The 18,746-nt window shown below is 42.5% G+C and overlaps 2 protein-coding genes across 2 annotated transcripts in view; one reads left to right on the top strand and one right to left on the bottom strand.

Annotated features, from left to right (window-relative positions):
* Nucleotides 1–13,270, top strand: part of LOC127911465 (mitochondrial Rho GTPase 2-like) — a 45,948-nt gene extending 32,678 nt beyond the window's left edge. The window contains 6 exon segments of the mRNA XM_052478398.1: nucleotides 10,868–10,968; nucleotides 11,868–11,998; nucleotides 12,232–12,312; nucleotides 12,411–12,533; nucleotides 12,718–12,941; nucleotides 13,137–13,270. Of these exon segments, the coding sequence (XP_052334358.1) occupies nucleotides 10,868–10,968; nucleotides 11,868–11,998; nucleotides 12,232–12,312; nucleotides 12,411–12,533; nucleotides 12,718–12,738 (457 nt within the window). The 3' untranslated portion in view covers nucleotides 12,739–12,941; nucleotides 13,137–13,270.
* A 3,416-nt stretch (nucleotides 13,271–16,686) lies between these two features.
* Nucleotides 16,687–18,117, bottom strand: LOC118357636 (histone H1.0-B-like). The gene has a single exon (XM_035734956.2). It carries the CDS (start codon nucleotides 17,874–17,876, stop codon nucleotides 17,280–17,282), a length of 597 nt encoding a protein of 198 aa, XP_035590849.1. The 5' UTR covers nucleotides 17,877–18,117; the 3' UTR covers nucleotides 16,687–17,279.
* Between the last annotated feature and the right edge of the window lie 629 nt (nucleotides 18,118–18,746).

The raw sequence follows: 18,746 nt of genomic DNA, 5'->3' as shown, positions 1-18,746 counted from the left end.
AAGGATCTGTGGGCCATGGAAGCGAGGCGGTTGAGCTTTTCCATCAGAGCAACATATGACGTCCTTCCAACACCAGTTAATCTTCACCAATGGTATGGTGAAGATCCGGACTGTGCCCTCTGTTCCGTGCCAGCCAACCTCAGGCACATTCTCACAGGGTGTAAAACAAGCCTCACCCAAGGACGCTACACTTGGCGTCACAACCAAGTCCTTAAAAACCTTGCGTCCGCCCTGGAGGACAAGCGAGCTGCCACCAACTCCCTACCACCCCCAGCAGCATCACACCCCTTACGGACAAACTTTGTCCGCGAAGGGGCTAAACCACCAAAGAGCGGCTCTACACCATTAGAGCGAGACCAGCTGCGCTTGGCCCGCGTCTGGAAAATGCTAGCTGACATTGGCCGGCAACGTGTGTTTCCTCCGGAGATCGCAACCACCACCCTAAGACCTGACATTGTGCTCTGGTCCCGTTCGCTCAAGAAGGTCTTCATCATTGAGCTCACAGTACCCTGGGAGGACTCAGATGAGGCTTCTGAGCGAAAACATCTGCGCTATGCCGATCTAGCTGCCGAAGCACGGCATCATGGCTGGAACACAGAAGTCCGACCAGTGGAGGTGGGCTGCAGAGGTTTTGTGGCAACATCTACAACCAGACTGCTCAGAGACCTGGGAATTAAGGGCCAGAGCCAGCGTTCGGCAATCAAAGCAGTCAGTGGCTCTGGATGAAGAGGAAAGACCCCAGCTGGGCCCCGAAGTGAGAGCGCCAGGAGGTATGCGGTCAACAATGCTTGACTCAGGGAGGAGAACGCCCCTGCCATGCATAGTCCCATGGGATGTTTGCTTTCAACAACAAGTCAACTCCTATGACTAATTGGGAATGGAACGCAAGCGTAGGATTGATCACCCTGTCGCTGGCCGCCTTTGGGGAGGGTGTATAGTGTGAAAGGCCGAAACACTCTAGGAACCAAAGGTACACTACTGACGATGCGCTCCCCAAATTTCACCAGGCTCACTGTTCATTAACTCTTGGAAGTGCTTGCACAAAGGATAGTAACATCTCATCCTGTGTTCTTGGAATCTTACTTGAGAAACGGCAAGAAGTCGTATACCAGTTAATACTATAGCGAATTGGTTAGATTACTAACGTTAGCTCATCTGATGTTGTAATGTTAGCTGTCTGACTTTATTAGCCAGCTAATTTTCACACCATGAACTCAATTATTTGATCAGTTAAGTTGGCTAATGTTGCTCAACATTTCTTTGGCTACCTAACGAAGAATTCGATCCAGCTAGCAAGATACTTAACAATAGTTGTTCCACCACACTTTCTCCCTCACCTCAAACTTTCTGGTTACAGCTCATGAAGTACGCTTCATTACCTTCTCACCCCCGTCTCCGTGGTCAGGCTTCTCACCTACCTCTTTGTTATCGTTCAGGGGACGTGCTGCTGTAACTGGCAAGCTGCCTTTCCACTCTCTGCTGTCTTTCCAGAACGCACGCTGATGTTGTAACTAGCCAATTGGTTGTCTCTTGTCTTTTCAGTCGCGTGCTGCAGTTTGTTACGTGAATGATTGGCTGAGCCTTGGATACAGCCAGTATTCTTTATTATTATTATTTTTTAATTATACATTTATTTTATTCATAATACAAAAATCAACTTACATTGCTACATCAAACATGTCTAGCAAACCAAACACAGGTATTAACAATGCTCAAACATACAAAAAGTATAAATAAAATACACAAAAAAACTATTTAAGTGCAATTATATTCACTCTGATATCTTATTATAATGATTCATGAAGATGTTATTCTTCTTGTTATTCACTAGGGTTAGTGTTTTAATAAGAATTAAATTCAATCAGAAAAATTGGTAATTTTGGTGTAGAATTTTGGAATTTTTGTTTGTGTATAAAGTATTTGGCAACAATATTTTTTTTTAAATGAACAATCATTTCAGTGGTTTTGTTATCATTGCAATAGTAACATATTATATATTTTATGTTATTAAAATTATAGGCAGTGTTCATAATGGTAAATAAGTACTTTGCAAGGTTTTCCCAAAATTCGGACACAAATTTATATTCAAAGAACAATTGAGACAGATTCTCACCTTTTTCACAGAAAACGCAGCTATCATCAATAGCCACAAATTTGGAAATCATAGACTTACATGTATATATCTTATGCAAAATGTTGAAGTGCACTTCCTTAACTTTGTTTGGTATACATTATTTGTAAGGTCTTAACCATGCATTTTTCCAGACAATGTCAGGAATAAGCATGTTCCAGAAAAACTTTCCTCTCGGTGTAAGTTGGTTTTGTGAATGAAGAATTTGTCCTATATATTTATCACAAGATTTCTCAAGTAATTCCATGCCTTCCAATCTGAGTTCTGGATAAACTTTGATCATTCCCAAAATGTAAGATTACTTTTCATAAGTGTAGTTAGACCACTGGGAACGGCTTTGATCACAGAAATAAACTCTCTTTCAATGTTATAAATTGTTCATATGTGAGAATATTACCCTTGTTGTCAAAAATATCAAGAACAAAGTCAATATTCCTCTCATGCCAGTTGGGGTAGAACAATGACTTATTCCTTAGTTATGTCTGAATTATTCCACAAGAGGTTTGAGGGGGAAAATTGTGCAGGAAACTTATTTTTCAGGCCAGTAAAGCTTGTGTTAAGGTTTTCTTCAGTCGAAGGAGAGTCAGACCAAAATGCAGAGTGGTTACTTGTATACATCTTTAATAACGATGAAAACACGAACAATACAAAACAACAAACGTAACATGAAAACCTAAACAGCCTATCTGGTGCAAACAAACACAGAGACAGGAACAATCACCCACAAAACACTCAAAGAATATGGCCGCCTAAATATGGTTCCCAATCAGAGACAACGATAAACACCTGCCTCTGATTGAGAACCACTTCAGGCCACCATAGACTTTTCTAGATAACCCCACTATACCACAATCCCAATACCTACAAAAAAACAAGACACAACACACCACATAATTAACCCATGTCACACCCTGGCCTGACCAAAATAATAAAGAAAACACAAAATAATAAGACCAGGGCGTGACAGCTTGTTGGTGAAACCTAGCCAATTTAGCAGGTAATCTTTCAGGAATATAATTACATTTCAGTAAAAATTGGAGACATTATTTGGAATGAAATACCATATTGAATCAGTATCGAGCAAACATTTTTTTCAACCAGTTTATCATGAAAGTATTATTTATGTCAACAAAGTCCAACACTTCTAGACTGTCTTCAGCTCTTTTGTTAGAAAGGACATATTTTTTTAGTTTGTGAGACTTATTTTTCCAGATGAAGTCAAGAAAGGTCTTATTGATCTCTTTACAAGTAGCTGGATTTACACATAACGATAATGAGGGGTAGACAAAACGAGACAGTCCCTCTGCCTTGGACAGAAGTACTCTCCCAAGTATAGAAAGATCTCTTTGTAGCCAATTATTAAATATAGTTTTAGTTCTCTTAATTTTAGGAGAGAAATTCAAATGTTGTCTGACTAAGTGTTTTTCGACAGAATTCAGCCGGTATTCAGCCGGTATTGCTCCAAACGCGCATCACTTGTTCGCTCACAGCCAGTAATGATCCAAATGCCTCCCTCCCAAACTTTTCTTATCAGATCCACATGAATCACGTAGGTCACATATTCTGGATTCAAAATGGCAAATTTTGCGGAAAGGTGACTGGTTTGCATCCCTGTATGATAAATTAGAACTTTTATTAGTGTTTTGTTGTAATTTTTTATGCACTCACCTTCCAGATCGGAACAAAATGGATCCCCTTGGTAAACGGCAAAGCAGAGAAGGGGAACAAGTATGAAAATACTGTTGTTTCAATTACCTGTGCTTGTGCTTAGAAGCTGGTGTGTTTTTATTTAATTTGATGAATTAAGATCCCCATTAACTGACGCCAATGGCGTCAACTCGTTTTACGGGGGATGACATATTACGAAAAGACATTACAGACAAAAGAGTTTACAATTTAATTTACATACAGTCAAAAGTTTGGACACAACCTACTCATTCAAGGGTTTTTCTTTATTTTTACTATTTTCTACATTGTAGAATAATAGTGAAGACATTAAACTATTGGATAACACATGGAATCATGTAGTAACCAAAAAAGTGTTAAAATATTTGTTTATGTAGCCACCCTTTGCTTTGATGACAGCTTTGTACACTCTTGGCATTCTCTGAACCAGCTTCATGAGGTAGTAACCTGGAATGCATTAACCTTTTGCTCCTACCCGACACGCAGGCGTCCCATCTAGACATCTGGAAATGCAAATGCGCTACGCTAAATGCTAATAGCACTCGTTAAAACTCAAACGTTCATTAAAATACACATGCAGGGTACTGAATTAAAGCTACACTCGTTGTGAATCCAGGCAACAAGTCAGATTTTTAAAATGCTTTTCGGCGAAAGCATGAGAAGCTATTATCTGATAGCATGTAACACCCCAAAAGACCCGCAGGGGACGTAAACAAAATAATTAGCATAGTCGGCGCTACACAAAACGCACAAATAAAATATAAAACATTTACCTTTGACCATCTTCTTTGTTGGCACTCCTAGATGTCCCATAAACATCACTATTGGGTCTTTTTTTCGATGAAATCGGTCCATATATAGCCTAGATATCGATCTATGAAGACTGTGTGATCAAGGGAAAAATAACGTTTTATAACGTAACGCCATTTTTTTAAATGAAAAAAGTCGACAATAAACTTTCACAAAACACTTCGAAATACTTTTGTAATGCAACTTTAGGTATTAGTAAATGTTAATAAGCGATCAAATTGATCACGAGGCGATGTATATTCTATAGCTGTACGTCTGGAAATAATGTCCGGGTAAATCTCAACCAAAATATCCGGTCGGAGACCAGAAGAAAGGCGCTACCTTGTGTCCGTTTGACCAAGAAACAAATCGTAGGCAAATGACAAGACTGTTGACATCGTGTGGAAGCTGTAGGTAATTGCAACCTCGAGCCCCATTTAATGTGGATCACATTCAACAATGAGTTCTAGTGGCGCATGGATATATTTTCCCATTTTCAGTGATCAGATTTTCCTGTGCTTTTCGATGAAACGCACATTCTGTTATAGTCACAGCCGTGATTTAACCAGTTTTATAAACGTCTGAGTGTTTTCTATCCACACATACTAATCATATGCATATACTAGATTCCTGGCATGAGTAGCAGGGCGCTGAAATGTTGCGCGATTTTTAACAGAATGTTCGAAAAAGTAGGGGGTAGGAGTAACAGGTTAAGAACAAATTCTTATTTAACCTCTTGATTCTAGCCATCCCGTATCCGGGATCGTGAATACACCCTCAGGCTCATTACCATAACGCAACGTTAACGATTTCTAAAAATCGCAAATGAAATGAAATAAATATGCTTGCTCTCAAGCTTAGCCTTTTCTTAACAACACTGTCATCTCAGATTTTCAAAATATGCTTTTGAACCATAGAAAATCAAGCATTTGTGTAAGAGTTTTGATAGCTATTGTAGCATTTAGCACGCAACATTTTCACAAAAACCAGAAAAGCAATGAAATAAAATAGTTTACCTTTGAAGAACTTTGAATGTTTTCAATGTGGAGACTCTCAGTTACATAGCAAATGTCCAGTTTTTCCTGAAAGATTCTTTGTGTAGGAGAAATCACTCCGTTTTGTACATCACATTTGGCTACCGAAACGAACCGAAAATTCAGTCACCAAAACGTCGAACTTTTTTCCAAATTAACTCCATAATATCGACCGAAACATGGCAAACGTTGTTTAGAATCAATCCTCAAGGTGTTTTTACACATATCTCTTCATTGATATGCCGTTCGTGGAAGCCTGCTTTCGTCTTAGAATACCATGGAAAAATACCAGCAGCTGAGTTTTGCGCACCAATTTCCACGCAGGACACCGGGCGGACACCTGGCAAATGTAGTCTCTTATGGTCAATCTTCCAATGATATGCCTACAAATACGTCACAATGCTGTAGACACCTTGGGGAAACGATAGATAGGGCAGGCTCATTCCTGTCGCATTCACAGCCATATAAGGAGACAATGAAAAACAGAGCCTCAAAAATCCTGCTCATTTCCTGGTTGCAGTTTCATCTTGGTTTTGCCTGAAGCTTCTGTTCTAGGGCACTCACAGACAATATCTTTGCGGTTCTGGAAACGTCAGAGTGTTTTCTTTCCAAAGCTATCAATTATATGCATAGTCGAGCATCTTTTTGTGACAAAATATTGCGCTTAAAACGGGCACGTCTTTTTATCCAAAAATTAAATAGCGCCCCCATAGACTTAACTGGTTCATTAAAGATGTATCGAACTAACCACGCTGCATTTTGGTCCGACTCTCTTTCGACGGAAGAAAACCGTAACAGAATCACCCACCACACCAGGACCAAGCAGCGTGGTGACAGGCAGCGGCAGCAGGAGCTACGAAGTTTGGAGTATACGACTTGGGAGGAAATAGACAGGTGGGCGGTTGACCCAGAGAGAGTGCCGGAACCCGCCTGGGATTCGCTGGAGCAGTGCGAAGCAGGTTATCGGAGAATGGAGTTGGCGAAGCAAGCATGGCGGCGCGGACGGAAGACCGAGAGTCAACCCCAAAAATGTCTTGAGGGGGGGCTCAGGGGGAGTGTGGCAGTGTCAGGGTTCAGACCTGAGCCAACTCCCCCTGTTTATCGTGAGGAGCCAAGGAGGAGACCAGAACCAGAGCCGGTGTTGGTGAGTGAAGCAGAGACTGTGAAGGAGTTAATGGGGAAAGTGGAGGAGAGAGTTATGAGGGAGTTGCTAGTTTGGTGCTTTAAATACGATATTTGCCCGACGGAGCGTGTCGGGGATTTAATGGCACCTGGGTCAGCACTCCATACTCGTCCCGAGGTGCGTGTTAGTCGGCTGGTGACAATTGTGCCAGCCTCACGCACTAGGCCTCCTGTGTACCTACCTAGCCTTGCATGTCCTGTGCCAGTCCTGCTCTCAGGCTCTCCAGTACGCCTTCATGGTCCGGTCCATCCTGTGCCACCTTCACACACCAGTCCTCCAGTGGCAGCTCCCCGCACCAGGCTTCCTGTGCGTGTCCTCGGCCCAGTACCACCAATGCCAGCACCAGGCACCAGGCATTCAGTGCGCCTCGCCTGTTCAGCGCTGCCAGAACCTTTCTCCTCTCCAGTGCTGTCGGAGTCTCCTGCCTGTTTAGCGCTGCCGGAGTCTCCCACCTGTTCAGCGCAGCCAGAGCCTTCCTCTTCTACAGCGCTGCTGGAGTCTCCCGCCTGTTTAGCGCAGCCAGAGCCTTCCTCCTCTCCTGTGCTGCCGGAGTCTCCCACCTGTTCAGCGCTGCTAGAGCCTTCCTCCTCTACAGCGCTGCTGGAGTCTCCTGCCTGTTCAGCGCAGCCAGAGCTGCCAGCCTGCATGGAGCAGCCTGAGCTGTCAGTTTGCATGGAGCAGCCTGAGCTGTCAGTCTGCATGGAGCAGCCAGAGCTGCCAGTCTGCATGGAGCAGCCAGAGCTGCCAGTCTGCATGGAGCAGCCAGAGCTGCCAGTCTGCATGGAGCAGCCCGAGCTGCCAGTCTGCATGGAGCAGCCAGAGCTGCCAGTCTGCATGGAGCAGCCAGAGCAGCTAGATCCGCCAGTCAGCCAGGATCCACCAGTCAGCCAGGATCCGCCAGTCAGCCATGATCTTCCAGATCTGCCAGTCAGCCAGGATCCGCCAGTCAGCCAGACTCTTCCAGATCTGCCAGTCAGCCAGACTCTTCCAGATCTGCCAGTCACCCAGACTCTTCCAGATCCGCCAGTCAACCAGACACTTCCAGATCCGCCAGTCAACCAGACTCTTCCAGATCCGCCAGCCAGCCAGGATCTGCCGGAGTCAACTACCTGCCTGAGCTTCCTCTCAGTGCTGAGCTTCCTCTCAGTGCTGGGCTTCCTCTCAGTGCTGAGCATCTCCTCAGTGCTAAGCTTCCCCTCAGTGCTGAGCTTCCCCTCAGTGCTGAGCTTCCCCTCAGTGCTGAGTTTCCCCTCAGTGCTGAGCTTCCCCTCAGTGCCGAGCTACCCCTCAGGCCCGAGCTACCCCTCAGTCCCGAGCTGCCTCAGTCCCGAGCTGCCCCTCAGTCCCGAGCTGCCCCTCAGTCCCGAGCTGCCCCTCAGTCCAGTGGGGTTCTGGGTGAGGACTACTAGGCCATGGTCGGCGGCGAGGGTGGACTATCCTAGGACGCGAGGGGGAGGAACTAAGACATTGATGGAGTGGGGTCCACGTCCCGAGCCTGAGCCGCCACCATGGACAGACGCCCACCCGGACCCTCCCTATTGTTTTGATGTGCGTCCGGGAGTCCGCACCTTAGGGGGGGGGTTCTGTCACGCCCTGGTCGAAGTATGTATGTTTGTCTTCATTTATTTGGTCAGGCCAGGGTGTGACATGGGTTATTGTGGTGCGTTTTTGTCATGGGGTTTTTGTGGGGTGTCTAGCATAGTCTATGGCTGCCTGAGGCGGTTCTCAATCAGAGTCAGGTGATTTTCGTTGTCTCTGATTGGGAACCATATTTAGGCAGCCATATTCTTTGAGTATTTCGTGGGTGATTGTTCCTGTCTCTGTGTTAGTTGTCACCAGATAGGCTGTATAGTTTTTCTCATTCCGTTTGTTGTTTTTGTATCGTCCGTGTTTTTTTTTCTTCATTAAAGATGTATCGAACTAACCACGCTGCATTTTGCTCCAACTCTCTTTCGACGGAAGAAAACCGTAACACTGCTTACCTATTGCAGATTCAGTCTTCACAGCCTGGTGCAGGTCTACAATTTTGTTTCTGGTGTCCTTTGACAGATCTTTGGTCTTGGCCATAGTGGAGTTTGGAGTATGACTGTTTGAGGTTGTGGACAGGTGTCTTTTATACTGATAACAAGTTCAAACAGGTGCCATTAATACAGGTAACGAGTGGAGGACAGAGGAGCCTCTTAAAGAAGAAGTTACAGGTCTGTGAGAGCCAGAAATCTTGCTTGTTTGTAGGTGACCAAATACTTATTTTCCACTATAATTTGCAAATAAATTAATTAAAAATCCTACAATGTGATTTTCTGGATTTTTTTTTTCTCACATTGTCTGTCATAGTTGAAGTGTACCTATGATGAAAATTATAGGCCTCATCTTTTTAAGTGGGAGAACTTGCACAATTGGTGGCTGACTAAATACTTTTTTGCCCCACTGTATATGTCTATTCCTCATGAAGCCAGATTGGGTCTCTTCTAAAATTGAGTCCAATACTGCCTTCATTCTTTTTGCAAATATATAGGCTAATATTTTGTAGTCGTTATTGAGCAGACAGATTGGTTGCCAATTATTGAGGAGAAGCAAGTCTTTCTTGGGCTTAGGTATTAATGTAATCAGACCTCAAACTGGGAGGGAGATCATTATTTGCAATGCTTTCAGAAAAGACCAACAGAAATGGGGCTAACTAATGAGACAACGTTTTGTAAAACTCAGCAGATATACCATCAGTCCCAGGATACATATTATTTTTAAGTTGTTAAATAGAATAAATTATATGTTCAACTATAATAGGGTCATCACACTGTTCCCTCAGCCTCCCCAATTGATTTCACATCCCCCAGAGAATCAAAAAAAGAGTTGAGGAAACCTCACAATAGTTAGAACTATATAAATTCCTGTAGAAGTTGCAACTAAAGTTAGAGATTAATTTGGGGTCATCTGTGATGAGACCATTAATATTTTAATTATTGAATTGTATTATTTTTAGAGTGGTATTTTTCTAACCTGAAAAAATAAGATTAATTTTCTTCAACCTCTGACAAAGGCTCCCTCTGCTTTCAGTTTATACATATCCTCCAACTTGTGTTGTAGCTCAAACAGAACAGATTTGTCCTCCTCTGAGAGACTTTCAACAGGCTTTTGAACAAGAGGTGATCTTTGTAATTACTTTCTTCAGCTCTCCTCATCTTGGCAAGAATAGTCCCATTTTTTCATAAATATTTTCCAACCTCATATTTGAACGGCTCACAGTTATTACTGTATGACTTGTCATTTATAGCTTTGTTCCAGAAGTCTTGAAATAAAATGTTTATACCCATCTTGACCAACTCATGTTTTAATATAGAGTTATTCATCTTCGAGTAGGATGCTCTGCCAAGGCCATTATCAGAGATAAAAGTTTAATGTCAATATAAATAGCTCTATGATCAGTAAGGGGAGTGTCAAGGACGTTAACAGAAATACCTTGTTAATCAAAACATTTAGACACCAGCCTTATTACTCCAAGTGAAAGACTTGACATAGGAAACTTTACTCTCCAAATATCTATAAGAGAAAACCTTTCCGGACCTTGTATTGATGAGCCTGGAAAGAGTGGCGATAACACCATTATTGACAGCAGCATCTGGGCCCAGTTCAAACATGCCTTTCTTGGAAGTTTGCGGTTTGCTTGGGGTTATAGGCAAAAGAAGGAAAATCCTCGTCTGACACGGTGTCATAGTCTGTCAGGCCATTTTTGGCAGTTGTCAATCAAAGCATTTGCCTCCTGTGTAATGACATTGGATGATGGCTGAGCATTGTTAGCTGAGGAGGTAGCCATAAGATTTCTCTTTCTGTCAGCGTGCTGTGACATTTTGAGAAATATCATCTTAAATCATATATCGCCTGGGTTTTTTTTTAGCAAGCAAAGTATTATTTTGATAGTGAAAAGTGTATTATTTTGAACGATCTTCTCATAAAAAGGTTCATGTCCATTTTAGTACTATAATTCCTAATTCTGCGGTTCCTATTCTGTTCTCTACCTTAACTAATGCGACTTCCCTTTGTATACAGGCTTTCAGCATACCTTGACATCCATCGCTGCCTGGAGTACTTGTTATACCTGGGCTACACCATCCTTACTCAGCAGAACACCCAAACCACTGCAGTCACAGGTGTGGGTCTGTGTCAACACATATTTTTTTTTAAATCCTGTAGCCTCTCTAGGAAGGTGGACTGTATGTATGTAAACTAGAACCAATAATCCTAGTGCCAAAGTAAACCTCACTCAATGTAGTTAGAGGATTAGAACTATAATCTGGTTCAGTATAGACCCTGCAGACATCATTATATACAGTCTGTATGCCTTCTGTGGATGTACAATGACTGAAAGTTCAACTTTGAATATGCAGTTTGACTGGTGTGGAGATTGAATGTGTGGTTTAGTTAGCATATGGGCTGCTAACACAAAATGTACACATTTGAGGTTATCAATAATAATTCCATAATCGCATCCTTCAATTGGTCAGTTGACCTCAACCGGCCTCCCAGTGTGTATTTCTGTTTTTATGCGTGTGTAAAATTGAGGGCGTGGCTGCATGGATTAGGGTAGGGCTTCCCAGGATTAGGGTAGGGTGGCGTAATGTAAGAGTCTCACCGCCGCTAATGACCTCACACGCACTCAGTCTGTGCCACGGAGGTGAGCAGGTTTAGCTGACCCTGCTATAAATGTGGGAGTGGGCCAAAAGCTCAAATAATTCCAAAACACCCAAGGTTACTCTTACCCCCACCATCTTAGATCAGATTTTGCATTCCCCCATAATTAACTAGGGGGAAATATGATTGTTTTAAATGCTTTGATAATACTCCTTTGTATTAGTCAATGGTTCCCTGTCCCTAGTGTGTGTGTGTGTGTGTGTGTGTGTGTGTGTGTGTGTGTGTGTGTGTGTGTGTGTGTGTGTGTGTGTGTGTGTGTGTGTGTGTGTGTGTGTGTGTGTGTGTGTGTGTGTGTGTGTGTGTGTGTGTGTGTGTGTGTGTGTGTTGGTGCTGTCCATGTGTGTGTGTGGCTCTGCAGTGACGCGGGAGAAGGCCGTGGACCTGGAGAAGGGCCAGGTTCAGCGGTCAGTGTTCCTATGTAAGGTGATTGGACCGCGGGGGACTGGGAAGTCTGCGTTCCTTCAGGTCTTCCTTGGCCGAAACACAGCGGTACGGTCATCTTACTATTGTTTGCCTAAATATTATTTCGACTAAATAGCGATACAGAATTCCTGGAGGAACTATTTAGTACTTTGTTACTAATAGTACGCCTTGAACTCTTCATTGTAAGGCCATTCTGCATTATTAATATGATGTGTTGGAGCAGAGAAATGATGTTGAAAACCTACCCTAACGACTAGCATTACTTCAAGAAATGATGAGGGTCTGTGTGTCTATTTCAGTGAGAGGAGCATTCCACTGGTGCCTTTTCCTTCTACACCATAAACACTGTCCAAGTTAGCAACCAGGAGAAGTTCCTCGTCGTGAGTACATTATCTTTTACTGTAACCTCAACTCTGACCTCTGAACTTTTGGTAGAGTACAGTAGCTTCACCTCCAATCTGTCGTCTCCTCCTGGCAGCTCTACGAGGTGGACGTGGAAACGGAGTTCCTAAAGGCGTCGGACGCTGCGTGCGACGTAGCATGTCTCATGTATGACACAAACGACCCCCACTCCTTCGACTACTGTGCCAGTATATACAAGGTGAGCAGTATCTCATGTCTGCTTCAGAGCTTCTCTGGTTTTCACAAAGGAACAGAATGTGTATCAATGAAATGATCAGGAGTCTGTTCTTCAATGTTTTTACTCTTTTATTTTCCTCTCCCTCCCTTTTATCTTACCCCCATCCTCTTTCTCTTTACCACACCCCATTTCTCTTCATCCACAGATATCTATGTCTTATCTGTAGCAACACTACATGAACAGCAGTATTCCCTGTGTGGTGGTGGCCTCCAAGGCAGACCTCCCCGAGGTGAGACAACTCCACGGGATGACCCCAGCAGAGTTCTGCTACAAACACCGGCTGCCAATGCCACTCCCCTTTTCCGGCCTGTCCCTGGACTCCACCAGCAAGAACATTTACACCAAGCTGGCCTGGGCCGCCATGTTCCCGTACGTATTAGTACACTGACTGTCACATGTGACTAACAATTATCTCTGTTTATCACCATTTCATCTATAGTTTGGTGTTTCAGTGTTGAAAAACTAGAATTTCATGTCACATTTGACTTTATACTCTGTAGTGGTCTGAACCTTTACTGTTTCATTTGTCAGTTCATTGGTTACTTTGTCGTCGTCCCCCCACAGACCTGAACGACTCCGACATGAGCAACACCTCCTTCTGGCTGAGAGTGACGCCAGGCGCAGCAGTAGTCACAGTCCTAGGCTTCGCCATCTACAGAGCTTTCGCCCGACAGAAATAACTGGGTTCCTGACTGGAGCCCCCCTTTTTCCCTCAACCCCAATCTCCAGACCAGCCTTCAAAAACCAACACTCCAGACCAACCGACTAAACAAACTAGCCGTCAAGACCTGACAGACAAAACTCATCCAATTTACTTCACCGTTATTCGTACACCAACCACCCCGTCCCTCTCCTCATCTTTATTCTGCTATTCCCGACTACTCCAGATAGTCAGGTCCTCTTCACTGGCTAGTTACACTAGTCAAAATAGAGGCTTGTGACCATTTCTTTCGCCCTCTTCTGACCTCCTACCTTGCTTGCTCTGCCTTATGGTGTCAAATCCCAGGCTAAGGCGGTACACTCCCTGTGCTCAATGCAATGATTCCCCCAAGAGCTGCTACAAATATATGGGTGCTTTATCAAATCAGGATATGCAAAATACAAGGAAGTTACATTTCAAACCCGAGACATTTCCACATGCATCCACAAGGTGTTCAGGAGGAAAATGCATAGATATATTTTATTTTTAATATGCAGTATTTCCTAAGGAAAAGAAAATAAATCCAAAATGAGATGGGAATTTTGAAAAACATATCAAACTTCAGAAAGACTGGTGTTGTTTACAAACCAAAGAGCAACATGGCAAATTCATACAGTTCGTATCACGAACGTGGGGGGAGTGACGACAGAGGGTCCGAATGCATCTGTCAAGCAACCCCAAACCTTAAAGCACCAGCTATGGTGGAACATGCTGCAAGGACGTAACCGAGCAACAGACACTCTAGCTCAATACTACTGGGAAGTTGCTGGAAGTCCCAAAAGGAGCCCAGCGAAACTTGTCTTCCCACTGACCAAGCCACTGAGATAGACTTTCAGACCTGATTTGCCTAATTCAAAAGCCTCCATGTTACAGACAGTGGCGGTAAAATACATGCTCTGACTCCTTTAGGTCCTGCTATACCAGGGTTGTGGGTGAAACGAACAAAATCAATTTATTAATTTACAGGGTTTTTTTTATTTTTAGGTTTGTTCTCTGATAGCACCAGTGGTGGCTTGCCAAATAAGAATTGTGGAGGAAGCAATGTCTTGTTTTGCATGAAGAGAAGTGATTATATTGTATCAGATTGATGAAAAAGACACATCCTAAATCAGTAGTGTTAAAACATCCAAATTATTTTGCTGTCATTCTTATTTCATGATATTAAATCTAAATCCTGCCCCGTGCAAATGAACACTCCAAATGATCATTCAAAGCAAAATGTCTGCCTCGTCTTATCTTGCATTCACCACAAATTGGAATTTAGGCCCCAAATTGTATTTCTGCTAAATCAGCCATGAATTGTGTGTGTGTGTGTGTGTGTGTGTGTGTGTGTGTGTGTGTGTGTGTGTGTGTGTGTGTGTGTGTGTGTGTGTGTGTGTGTGTGTGTGTGTGTGTGTGTGTGTGTGTGTGTGTGTGTGTGTGTGTGTGTACATGTTCATTTGCATGCGTGCATAAATTAATGTGTGTCAAGATTTTGATTGTAATGACTTAATTTGCCATTTTTTTTCCAACAAAAAAAGAAAGAAAAATTGGGATTGTTGACTCTTTTACCAAACATGTATCCATGACTGTCATATTGGGGATATTTGTGTGTGTTGGTGTATGTGCACACACTGGTGCTTTGTGTTCAATGTGTGCTAAATTATCAAATAGATTGTGTGCAAAACTCTACACAATTGTACAAGTTTGACATAAAGATGTTAGATGATCTGGCCTAACATAATGGATATGCTTTCTTGTAAGGATACGGAATGTATCACAGAACTCATTTTTGATAAGTTCTGAAAGGCCCTCTACTTATTATTACATTTTGTTGTGCTCTTTTGTACTTGAGCATTCAGCGTCACTTGGATTTAATTAGAGCACTTTGCAGGTATACTATACCGGCATTTCACTATATTGTGACCAAAAAAATATTTAACAAAGTGACGAACACAAACCTTTTAAAACATATTTTATGGTTCAAATGGACTTCTGTCTTGACTCCAGTGCATGTTTGACAGTTTGGACTGCTGAATGCAAAATAGCTGTTGCTATAGGTGACAAATGGAACTCATAGGCTCGGTCAACTCTTAACCTGTCACCAACCAAGACTGCTTCCCTTTTTTACAAGCAGTAAGTGGAATAACTGAAATATTGATGTTCAAAATTAAGAAGTAATAGAAAATAAATGTTTCTGTGAATTTTCACCGGAGACTTACCCGTGTTTTACCAAAATGGTTCAGACTTTCTGTTTACACCTACACATCCCAGCTCCAGTGTCTCACTAGGCCCATGACCTCAGTGGACCTGATCTGACTTGGGGCCAAAGCCAGGTCACTGGTAGTTTTCAGATGTTATTTACAAAAAAAATGGCCACATGTGAACATGGGTTAACATCTTCTCACAAAGCAACTGTCTTGATGATGCAGCGGATGTTGATTCTGCTTGCCCCAGGGCTTGAGTGTCACATTCCTGATGGAAACGCCATTTCCTGAAAAATGACACTAAAGCTGACATTAACATAATAATCTCTGTCGACTCGACTAACTAGTGTGGGGGGTGAGACTCAGTTGGAAATGCCCATTGGACTACTTTGAAGAAAAGGACATTTGTATATTCCTGTCCTTTTAAGGTTTCTAACTGCTGCCCTGTAAACCGCTTCAACATGGTGGGAAAGAAAATACAGAGTGCAACCAGGAGATGGAGGTATCGAGTTTGAGTTAACTTCAGGAAGGAACATTTGTTTTCTTCAGGGGTGGCCTCCTCTCCTTTTCCAATTCCCATCTGCACTGTATAGTAGGACAGAAAAAAAGCTGAAAACAAATGCTCAACAAAGAATGTTGCTTCACCTATTGCTCAGAGCTATGTCCAGTCATCAGTATAGAGAAAAATGACTGAGCTCCTCAGTTCCTGGCCTTTAGATAGGGTCCTTGGGCTTGTTTCAGGATTTAGAAAATGTACATTCTTCAAAGATTGAGAACATAAAGAATTATAAAGTCTAAGTTATTAACAACACTACATAATACTTCATTCTTAATACTGTCATATTTGTTGGTAATTGATCGGTATATGTCTAAAACCTTAATAGACTAATCAGTTTGTGTAAGTAGAGTGTTGGTTGATGTCTTAAATGTGATGCCCTATATGTTGTCAATTCAATAAGAAACAAAGCCTTGAAGTGGGCATATTCTAGGACCATCTTATTTAATCATATGGGCTATGGTATTTTTAGGGCTAATCTAGACAATAGTTTCAGTCAGGTCACATAAACGGCATATATATAATCCATTCTTGATATTACCAGTCGTTCTTTCTTTCCTCGATAGCCTTCAATTACTTTATCTGTACATTTCATTCAAATTAGGGTTGAGAACTGCATTTGCAGACGTATGTATGCATGCATGCGTAAAATGTGACTAATAAATTGACATATTTAGAAGATGAGAAAAGTTTATTGTATTACAGTATAAACAGTTTCAAAAGTGATGCAATACATCGTCTGCAGTTCATTACAAATAGACTGAATTAATGGAACATGGCATGGTTGGTTTACAAAAAGTAGCATAGAGTCCACATTTGGAGCCATACCATCACTTGAAAATCTTGCTGATGTCCATGCCTACACAGTTCTTTCTATACGTTGTGTAGCTCAACAATGCTCGCTATTGAAACAAGTGTATTTTCAGAATGACCTCGTGCACAGAGAACAAGAACTATTCACTTGTTCCAATAGCCTTAATCAATAATAATTCCTGATTAGTGTCACATACATTTTCTAACAGGTCCATATGCCTCAGGTTTCCAAGGTTCAGAGAGGAATAATAAATAGTAGCCTAACAATTAATGCTGTTACAAAAAAAATGTTTTAATTCCAGATCCACTTTTTACAGCATCATCATATAGTGCAATGGAGTGGAAAACGATCTGTAAAAACGGTTCAATTCGCATGAGACCATACAAAAATAATATGACATATACAGAAACATTTCCTCAAAGTATTTACAAGTCTCTCTGTAATGTCCATTTTACTTTTTCTTTGTGGCTTTCTTTGCTGCTGCCTTGGGTTTGGGTTTTGCAGCTTTGGCCTTCTTGGGCTTGGCTGCCCTGGCTGGCTTTGCCACCTTGGCTTTCTTTACGACTTTCTTGGGCTTTGGTGCCGCTTTCTTCGGGGACTTTTTCACTTTCTTCACTGACACTTTCGCTTTCTTGGCTTTTGCTGGTGATTTGGCCACCTTCTTGGGCTTTGCTACCTTCTTGGGCTTGGCGACTTTCACAGGCGACTTCTTTGGTTTCACAACGGCTTTAGCTTTAGGCGCCTTTTTGGTGTCCTCTGCTTTAGCCAGTTTGAAGGAGCCTGATGCGCCGATGCCTTTGGTGTGGCGCAGGACCCCGCCACTCACCATCCTCTTCAGAGACAGCTTAATCTGGGAATCGGCATTGTCTCCCACCTTGTAGTGGCTCTTGATGTACTTCTGGACAGATTGTCTGGACGCACCTCCACGGCTTTTGTCTGCCTGGACGGCCGCCATAATCATATCCGAGTATTTCGGGTGTGAAGCAGCTTTCTTGGGTGCCTTCGCCTTTTTAGCTTTTGGGGCTGGAGCTGCCACCGTCTCTGCCATTGTTGACTCTTAAAATTGGTTGAATATGCAGGTTCAGTTCGAGTATTCCCGGCAAACGTCTGTCACAGAGCGTCACACGTTTCTAAATTAATATTTCCAAACGTATAATATTCCAGAAAAGGTCCTGGTTTGTGAGAACGCAAAGCTTATAATAAAAAAAAAAGTTGTGAGTACTATATGTTTGACACACACGATGGAGCGTCACAGCTGATTGTCTCTTAATGTATATTATTCTACAAGCGCTCCTCTGACTTTATGAAGCCTACGCGCGGACGTGATTGAGAACACCAACGGCCAGCAGCTGATCCAGCAGGCTCCATGGAACTCGCGCAGTCCCGTTTGTGTTTCTTCATCCTCGAACTCTTGCAAAATTTTAAAAGTCTGGCATTGCATATGTGTACAAAAACGCATGGTTTGAAAGTAGACAATTGGGGCTTCACTGTCATATAAATGTTTTTATATAATTCGCTGACCGACAAACTTTTATTTCCCGAAAACCTACCCGAAGCACAGCGCGCTGTGATCAATTTTGCAGAATTCCTATTAAATTGACCCAAACAGACGGAACCGAATAGAAAAATGACAAATGCATAATGAAGACGAATCAATACTTTAACGAATGCACATGGGTTGACCGATTCGAAAGCTAGTTTTTGCTTTTAATACACCGAAATAATTTTCGAACTAACACAGCCCGGCCATTGACTTTGAGTGACGTGGTTGAGATTATTTAGTGTTAAACCTCCTATAAATTAAATGACAGACTATCTGATGTATGGATAAAGCATCTGTTGTTAATATAGATTTATCTGGGATTTAGCGGAATGGTTACGTTTAATTTATTTGATGTTTTAAGGCGGAATGAGAAAT

Source organism: Oncorhynchus keta, chromosome 24 (assembly GCF_023373465.1).
Source record: "Oncorhynchus keta strain PuntledgeMale-10-30-2019 chromosome 24, Oket_V2, whole genome shotgun sequence".
NCBI lineage: Eukaryota > Metazoa > Chordata > Actinopteri > Salmoniformes > Salmonidae > Oncorhynchus > Oncorhynchus keta.
Note: the sequence above shows the minus strand (reverse complement) of the source record. Positions and strands in the feature narration are given on the sequence as shown.

What these genes read in the sequence shown, in the direction of transcription:
- LOC118357636 (XM_035734956.2), bottom strand. Translation starts at nt 17,876, where the DNA reads ATGGCAGAGACGGTGGCAGCTCCAGCCCCAAAAGCTAAAAAGGCGAAG.